Below are 9,214 nucleotides of genomic sequence, written 5' to 3' on the forward strand. Positions count from 1 at the left end.
GCTTCTTAATTGACAGATAAGTGAGGTGAGATTCAGAGATCTTGTCCAAGGTCACCCAACTATGAGGTAATAGAGCTGGGATTCAAACTCAAATAGTCTCGTTCTAACACTTGCACTCTTAACCACCTGCTCCCTTCCTGCTGGGGGAACAAGCTCTGTCCTGGCCTATCTGGGAGCCTCTTCTTTGATCTTCCTTGTTCTTAGAATAAGGCTCGTGCAGTTTTAATTCTAGGCAGTCTGCATTGGAACCCTTGTTTCCTGGTAGCTTGGCTGGTAAAATTATTGCAAAGAATGCTGATCTGTACTTTCTCAGCATTTATACTGTTAGTATAAATTATTATCCCATACATATTGTCTGTGGAATTGGGCAATAGGGATTTCAATTATAACCCCTCTTTTCTTGATCTTTCATGGGCTACATTAGCAAACCTGTCCTACAAGCTGCCTGTCCTGGAATCTGAGTAAGGCAGGTGCTGCCTATGTCAGTGAAGGCTCAGTCTCTTCTATACATCATGTCCTGGTCCTTTGGCCTCTGGCTCAGACTCCTTCATGCTGCTGTAATCACTAGCTGCTGCAGGAAGCCCACAAGACAGCCAGGTGTCACCATACCTGGCTCTGATCAACTAGAGTCAGCATCTATTGAAGTCCTGAGATGGAGAGAAGAAAGGAAAGAGATGGCAGTGAGAGGGTGGCAGAGCAAGAGCCAGGCAGTGGGACACAGGGACTGAGACTAAGGAGGGAGCTTGGCCTGCGGAGTGCTGTGTCCTTGATTGCTGGCTGTATGATTGGCTCTGGCATCTTCATGTCACCAGAGGGGGTATTGGTCTACAAGGGAAGTCCTGGGGCTAGTCTTGTGGTTTGGGCCATCTGTGGTCTCCTGGTCATGCTGGGTGTCTTGTGCTATGCTGAGCTGGGTGCTCTGGTCCCTGAATCTGGAGGGGAATATACCTACATCCTGCAAATATTTGGCTCCTTGCCAGTCTTTCTGGCCATCTATACATTTGTGCTGGTTGGCAGACCAGCTGCCATTGCTGCTGTCTTTCTGAGCTTTGCTGAGTATGCTGTGGCCTCCTTTTACCTGAGCTGTTCCTCACTGTCCCAGGTAGTGGTTAAAGGAGTGGCTGCCACCAGTATCCTGTTGCTGTTGCTGGTCAACTGTTGGAGCTCATGGCTGACCATCATGCTGATGAACATGTGCACAGTGGCCAAAGTGTTCTCTTTGTTGGTCATTGTGGGGGGTAGGGCTGTGGTGCTGGGCCAGGACTGTGGCCGCACAAAAGCCCTTCTGCACACCTTCCACAACACAATGCAGCAGGTGGGGTGCATTGACATAGCCTTCTACCAGGGCCTGTGGTCCTTTGATGGCTGGAATAGCCTCAATTACATGATAGAGGAGCTCAGGAATCCACACGTGAGTCCATGATGCCACTTCTGGGGGTGAAATCTCTGAACATCAGCAGCTCCGATTATTGTTGGTCATGCTGACTCAGACTCATGAGCAATCTGACCGGAAATGTGGGCTCGCTTCCTGTACTCATGAGACTTGAATGAGAGGTTGCTGTCCACCTTTATTAGTTTATGCAATTATTTAAATAATAACTCCTCGTGTAAGCACAGAACTTTATAGTATCACACTCATGGTCTCATTTCATTGTCCTGTAAGTAGGCATTATCACCTCATTTTTCAAATGGGAAAACTGAGATGTAGAAAGGGGAAGTGATTTTGAGATACTGCTCATAAAAAGCCTTGCTTAATGTCTCAGCTTGATATTTCTTGATTTTTCTTTTCAGAACTTATAGTTGGCAAGGCATGGGAATCACCCCAAGACAGCACAGTTTGGGACCAGAGATGGGCAAGTCCAGTCTAACTAACCCACCTGTGAGCCTGAGGCAGGGCAGTCATTGCCCTGGGGGGTGACAGATCTGCAGGTCAGTTTGGGATTCAGAATATTTGAGCATTTTGGTTACTATGGATATACTTGCTTGGGAAGTTAATATTTTATTTTTTGTGTCTTTTTCTCATACAGATTTTAAATTCTCATAGCATGAGAACTGGTAGTCTGTTCCTCTGTGTTCTCTGAGCTGGCTTAAGGGCCATTACAGCTTTCAGTGTCTTGGCAAAGCTCCCTGGAGGGTGGCTTGGAACAGGCTTGCAGCAACTAGAAGACTGAAGTCCAAGAGCAGAGAAAGAGACAGGGGAGAAGAATAGGAGTCCTAGGACCTAGTGTTTATTTTTGCATGTAATTATTTTTTTAAAAAAATATATTTTGTTGTTGTTGTTGTTGTTATGTGCCATCGAGTTGGCCCCGACTCACAGCGACCCCTTCTTGGGTTTCTGAGGCAGTATCACTACAGAAGTAAATTGCCCCATCTTCCTTCTGAGGAGTGGCTGGTGGGTTTGAACCGCCAGCCTTCTGGTTAGCAGTCAAGTGCCTTAGCCACTATGCTACCAGAGCTCCTTTTTTTTATTGAAATATAATTTATGTACAGTGAAATACACAAAACTAAAGTGACATGGGTCAATGCATTTCTTTTGGGGGGGGGCAATGTTCCCTCCCCTCCCTTCCCATCCCTAGTAACCAACAAAGAAAGTTTCCTTCCATATATAAACCTTTCCTTGACTTTTTACAATAATGAACTAATGCTATGGTTGTCCTTCTGTGATTGATTTATTTCACTCAGCATAATATCCTCCAAGTTCATCCATGTTATGTAGGGTTTTGCACATTCTACATTATTCTTTAGTGTTGCATAGTATTCTGTTGTGTGTATGTACCATAGTTTGGTTATCTATTCTTCTGTTGATAGGCTCGTAGAATGTTTCCATCTTTTTGCTATTGTGAATAGTGCTGTGATGACCATGGGTGTGCATATATCTGTTCCTGTCCTGCTTCTCACTTCTTTAGGATATATACCTAGTAATGGGATTGCTAGGTCAAATGGTATTTCTAATTCCAGCTTTTTAAGGAATCACCATACTGCTTTCCATAGTGGTTGGATCATTTTATAGTCCCACCAGCAGTGTATGAGAGTCTGAGTCTCTCTACATCCTTTGGCAGTGCAGTCATCAACAAGTATGAATTTGTTGCTGTCATTTTGTTATGTGCTTTTTCATGGTTTTGCTGATTCCTTTGTTCCATATAATTTTCTGTACTGAAGTTGTTTTATTTGTGAATCATGTTATCACTCCTTTTGTTGCTTTTGTTTTAGTATTTGTGAAATATTTGTGTTGGTCCTTTTTTATTTTGATGTGAAGGTTTATCATTTTTCTTTGAGGTTACCCTGTGATTTATAATTTTATTTCTAAGTTTCAAACAGTCCCTTCTATCTTGCAGTTGTCTTGACTTTCCTACCATTTAGAAGTTCTATAACTACACATTTTTTTCCCTCTCTTTGATTTGTAGTTGCCCTCATTTGTCAATTAATGTCTCTGGTTCCCTGTTCACAATCTTGTAGGCTTATTTACTTTGGATACTTCCATAACTGGGTTGGTTTCTGGGTTATGTCATCATGTGTGTTAATGGTCAGTTGTTGTTTGCTGTCCAAAGTACTCCCTTTAGCATCTCTTGTAACGTTGGTCTGGTTTTAACAAATTCCCTTAATTTCTGCTTATCTGGAAATGTCCTAATTTCACCATCATATTTGAGGGACAATTTTGCTGGGTATATAATTCTTGGTTGGAATTTTTTTCTGTCAGGGTTTTATATATATCATCCCATTGTCTTCTTATCTGCATGATGTCTTCTGAGAAATTCAAGCTGAGTCTTATTGGTTGCCCCCTGTGAGTAACTTTTTGCTTTTCCCATTGTTCTGGTTACCTAGTGCTGCTCTGACAAGAAATATACCACAAATGGGATGGCCTTAACAAACAGGAGTTTATTCTCTTACAGTTTAGGAGACTAGAAGTCTGAGTTCAAAGTGCCAGACTCTAGGGGCTGTGTGAAAGCCCCTTGACCTTGGGCTTCAGCTCTGCCTCTTGCTCCCAGCACACTAAAGCTAGAGGTATCTCTTCACTCAGACAGCTACTGGCTGCTGAGGCTAACAAGCCGAAGGTTGTTGTTGTTGTTGTTGTTATTTGCCATTGAGTCGGACCTGACTCATAGAGACCCCTCTTTGGGTTTCCAAGGCAGTATCACTATGGAAGTAGATTGCTCAACCTTCCTTCCAAGGAGTGGCTGGTGGGTTTGAACCGCCAGCCTTCTGGTTAGCAGTCAAGTGCCTTAGGCACTATGCTACCAGAGCTCCATTTTTCATTTATTTTGCCCAAGGTAGGCAAATAAAATGGCACAGTCCCGATATTACCAAACCACATAGCAGGCCATTAATTCAAGTCCATTGTAAGTCCTAAGGTTGGCAGAGAGCATGGCAGGCTGCTGAACAATGACATGGCTACATGCAGGGTCCACGTGTGCCATATGCTAGAGACTATCCCCAAGGCTTCTCCTTATATACAGGAAGCAGACCACATTCCAAAGGCAGCTACTCATGTAGGTTATTCCTTTCGATGGTATCCCACATGGTCCTTAGGCTTTCTTCATTTTGTTTTGATCTTTTTTCTGTTTGATCCCTTTTCAAAGAAGTATTGAAGTATTTTCCTTCAATCTCACTAATTCTGCCTTCCATTGATTCAATTCTACTCCTTTGCCCTTTCAATGTGTTATCTATTTCTGACAATTTAGTATTAATCTTCTGGATTTTTGTCTGTAGATTTTGTATGATTTCTAATTTTTCATTTATTTTGTGATTTTGTTCTTGTATTGTGTTTCAGAATTGTTCTAAGGTCTTCTCTGTGTTTTCCTCCATTTTTTCATTTTTTTCCTTGATCTGGCACTAAATATACCTAAATACGACTCTTTTGAATTCTGTATCAGGGAGTTCTAATGCTGCTTCTTTCATAGGGATGTGTATCCTGGTCTCTTGTTTCTCCTGCTTTATCTTGCTTCTTTGTGTGGACTGTGCTGCTTTGTTGTTTCCAAGACATTCTGATGTTTTTGTGTTTATATTTAATTGGTGATTGTATGGTAGAGTGACTTGCCCACTATTTTTATTTTCTTTGTATGTTATCTACATAAGCAGTGTACTGTGGTCCTCTGTTCACTAGTTGATAGAACTTATACACTCACCACCTGTCTCCTCTCCTCTTGTCAGTCTCCAGTATGTCTCTACCACCTTTGCATGTAATTCCTGTACCTCAGTTTCTTTACTTTGTAAAATAGGCATCACAATAGCTGCCCTGCCTACTTCACAGGGCTTTTGGGGAGCAAATGGATAAAATCACTGGTAGAAGATGGTTAGGGCTCTGAGGATGTTAATATCTGTATAGTTGTGACTTTAAGGTGAATGGTTACTGAGTGCTCAGGTTGTCTCTAGAGGTGGAGTGGGGGCTACAGAGCAGAGACACCAGCTTATTTAGTTCACAGGGCCTAGGACCATTCTGGCCTGAATCCAGGCCCTGGGCTCAGAGCTAGCCCAAGAAAGAGCAGGGGCACCTAAAGATGAGTGGGACATGCTCCCATGCCATGAAGCAGGGATTGGTAAACTTTTCCTCTAAAGGGCCAAATAGTTGATATTTAAAGCTTTGTGGGCCATACAGTCTCTGTCACAACATTTTCTGTCATATGACCATGACAGCCATAGGTCAGATAATGAGTGTGATGTGTTCCCCACCACCACCAAATGTTATTTACAAAAACATGCAATGTGCTGGACTTGGTCCATGAATTTGGTTCATAGGCTACAATTAGCCAACCACTGCTATAGAGCATTTTAATCTTTTTTTTTTTTAAGGTAGAAGGGTAGGAAATCATTCCTGTGAAATTCTGGCTCTAATATTGTCCTCTGAAGTATGTATTAGGTGTATTTTTGTTTGTTTTACACTATTTTTCAAGAAACTGCAGAACTGTGTCAACCAATGCCAGATTTATGTCTAGGCTCCTTGGGATTTTAGTAAATAATTAAAGTACCCAAGAATGGCATCATGAAACATCACTGTTCTGGTCTGTTGGCCAGAAATTTGACTGTGGTGTTCTCAGGGCTCCGTAACTTTCGTAGCTCATTAGCTGGTGGGTAGGCTGCCCAAGATAAAGTCAAGTTCAGAAGCACACAATATCCCTTCCCTCTGACTTGGTATGGGGATGAGTCATGCTGAGCACTCTGAGTGCTCATCTTGCTGAGCACTTTCCACCATGAGACCTACAGGAGGCGGAACCCAGGAGTCTGCTCCCCTGACCCACTATTGCTACAAGTGGCTTCATCTAAGCCCAGGCAGAGCCATACTTCCATGACTAGGATGATGAATTGGCTAGTATGGACTTGCTGTGGTTGGGGTAGTTTCCTGTATCCTCAGATTCCCAGAGTTTAGGGCTGAAAGGAACTTGAGTGGACTTCAGTGCACCCCACTTCATACAATAATTCACTGGTTTCCAATTTGCTTCACTTTCACAAGTTTGCCATATGACCTGCTAGGCAGGGAAACAACTGTCCTGGTTATCCAGGGCTGAGTTTCTAGAAATGTTGGACTTTCAATGCTACAACCCAGAGAGTCCCAGGAAAACTAGATGAATCTGTCAGCCTACCTGGTCTGAGGACATTGACTTGGATGTAATAAATCGGGGCATTATTGCTAGGATGCTGCTCCCAAATGCTGCAAGAGCTCAGAGAAAGGAGATTCCCAGTGAAGTAGGGAAATTTCAAACAGGCTTCCTGGAGGAAGAGAGCTGTAGTGGAGCGTCCAAGGGCTGATACGGCTTGTGGCAAAATGGCTATATAGAAGGAACACGAACATGAACCTTGAGGCCAGAAGGAACAGGGCCTGTTTGTGTCACAAGGAACTATGAGGGGTGCATGAAGACAGCATCATCTCTGATACTGGTAACAAGTCTCACCCTCAACACTACCTCCCATGTCCACCTCCAAAGTTTTCTGTGGGCAGATCTTAGCCCTGGCAGAAAGTCCTGGAAAGTGGCATTTATATAATGCTGAAGAAAAGAAGACATGTTTATCAGAGACAGATGCTTACATTGATGGAGGCTGTTTCTATTTGTAGTTGTTGTTATTTGCCGTCAAGTTGGATCTGACTCTAGCGACCCCTCCTTGGGTTTCCGAGGCAATATGACTACGGAAGTAGATTGCCCAACCTTCTTTCCAAGGAGTAGCTGGTAGATTTGAACCACCAGCCTTCTGGTTAGCAGTCAAGTGCCTTAGGCACTATGCTACCAGAGATCCTCTATTTGTGGTAGGATACCTCTATACCAGGAGCTCTGGTAGTGTAGTACCTAAGGCACTTGACTGCTCACCAGAAGGCTGGAGGTTAAAACCCACCAGCCACTCCTCAGAAGAAAGGTTGGGCAATCTACTTCTGTAGTGATACTGCCTCGGAAACCCAAGGAAGGGTGGCTATGAGTCAGAGCCGATTTGACGGCAAATAACAACAACAACCTCTATACCAAGTTCTGAGAGCAATCACCTGCATCTTGGTAAAGAATTGCCTGTTCTCTATTTTATCTAATGTAAAATTTTAAATTTTAATCACAGCAATGCCATGTCCAGTGCATAGTTTGGTACAGTGCCCAGACCTCAGCTGAGGGTAGAGGACCTGGGCTCATCAGTGTTTGCCTGGACTTCCCAAGGTAAACCAGAAGATATTTAGGATAAGCCCTCCAGGATACTGGGAAGTGCCTAAGACGTGGCTTCTCCTGGAAATGTTTTCCTACTCTGGAGTCTAATAATACCTGTCTAGGACTGGCCTGAGGTGGGGAATATTGATAATGTAGAAACTGATTATGTGGATTCAGAGGGAGGCCTCCTCCTTCCATTTATTCCTGTCTCCAGAATGGTATCTGAGGCTAGGGTTGAGGAGTGGAAGGGAGCAGTCTGTCTGCTTTCTGATTTAATGAAGTTTTCACCTATTTCTCAATATTTATTGAATGCCTGCTCAATACATTTATTGAGTAACTGTGGGTCAGCTGGGTACTAAGGGCCCAACAGTGAAAAACAGTCCAAATGCCCACAATCCCTGTGTCTGGACCTTTTCTTACCTATTTTCTCCACTGTTCCTCATGACTTGCAGAGAGGCAGAGCAGTGAAGAGTCCCATTTTATAGGTCCCCAATGCTTCCCAATTTCCAGGTGAGAAAAGGGAGGGTCAGAATAGAGTCCCTGGGTATCTGGACCTGAGCTTTAAGGACCCAGAAGCTATGCAGAGTTGGAGTGGTTGGTCCTAAAATATCCCAGGTGGTTTGATCTGTGAACAGCAGACTGATGAGATCTTTAACTTTCCTGTCTCTTCTCTGTGCCTCTGCTTTTATGGTTGCCCTGCAGGGAATGCCTCTCCTTCCCACTGCCTGAATCTCTTGCATTCTTCTAGGAGGGCCTACCTCAAGGCCCTCCTCATTTAGAAAGCTTTAGTGCTTGCTCCTCTTTCCTCCCCATCTCTGTCAGTTCTTCTGCACTTCTGACTCCAGCTTGTACCCTTCACAGCCTCCCAACATATCCTTCCTGTATGTGTGTCCATGTCATGGCGACTGCAAGCTCATGAGCTCAGGTACCCAGCCAGATTCTTCCCCCAGGGCCTGGCACAATGTCCAGATGAGCTGTACCCAAGATCAGCTCAGCACTGTGCTGTTGAGCTCGTTTTGGGGGCCTGAGAAAGACTTCATTGGTGACACTGTGGCTTCTCTCCCATCTCTGCAGCAGAACTTAGTGTGAGCACAGATAATCTCCATCCCCCTGGTCACCAGCCTATACATCCTGGTCAATATTAGTTATCTGCTAGTGTTGTCAGACAATGAGATCTCTTCTGATGTGATAGCTGTAAGCTGGGGGTAAGTGAGTCATGTGGTGTATCCCTTGGTTGAGGCTGAGCCTTGCACAGGAAGTAAGCAGGGACTCTGAATCAGATAGGCCTGAGGCATGGGATGTCCTCCACCTTAGTGCTGCCCAAACTCCTTGATCTGGGGTCTAGACCATCCTTCACTTATCTTCTTTAGCCTCTAAGGACACATTTTCAGAGCCCAGGATTCACTTGACCTATTTTTTTTTAATGCATTTTTATTGAAATATAGTTTATGGACAGTGAAATACACAAAACTAAAGTGATATGGGTCGATGCTTTTTTTTTTTTTTTTGCAGTGTCCCCTCCCCTCCCTTCCCACCCCTGGCAACCAACAAAGAAAGTTTCTCTCCATATATAAACCTTTCCTTGACCCTCCACAACA

General features: G+C 43.8%; 1 protein-coding gene across 1 annotated transcript in view; it reads left to right on the forward strand.

Moving 5' to 3' along the window:
* The first annotated feature begins 652 nt into the window (after positions 1-652).
* Positions 653-9,214, forward strand: part of LOC103195679 (b(0,+)-type amino acid transporter 1-like) — a 20,774-nt gene continuing 12,212 nt past the window's right edge. The window contains 2 exon segments of the mRNA XM_007939287.1: positions 653-1,411; positions 8,691-8,821. Of these exon segments, the coding sequence (XP_007937478.1) occupies positions 653-1,411; positions 8,691-8,821 (890 nt within the window).

The sequence above is a fragment of the Orycteropus afer genome, unplaced genomic scaffold (genome assembly GCF_000298275.1).
Source record: "Orycteropus afer afer isolate SDZICR_OR568_19922 unplaced genomic scaffold, OryAfe1.0 scaffold00058, whole genome shotgun sequence".
Lineage (NCBI taxonomy): Eukaryota > Metazoa > Chordata > Mammalia > Tubulidentata > Orycteropodidae > Orycteropus > Orycteropus afer.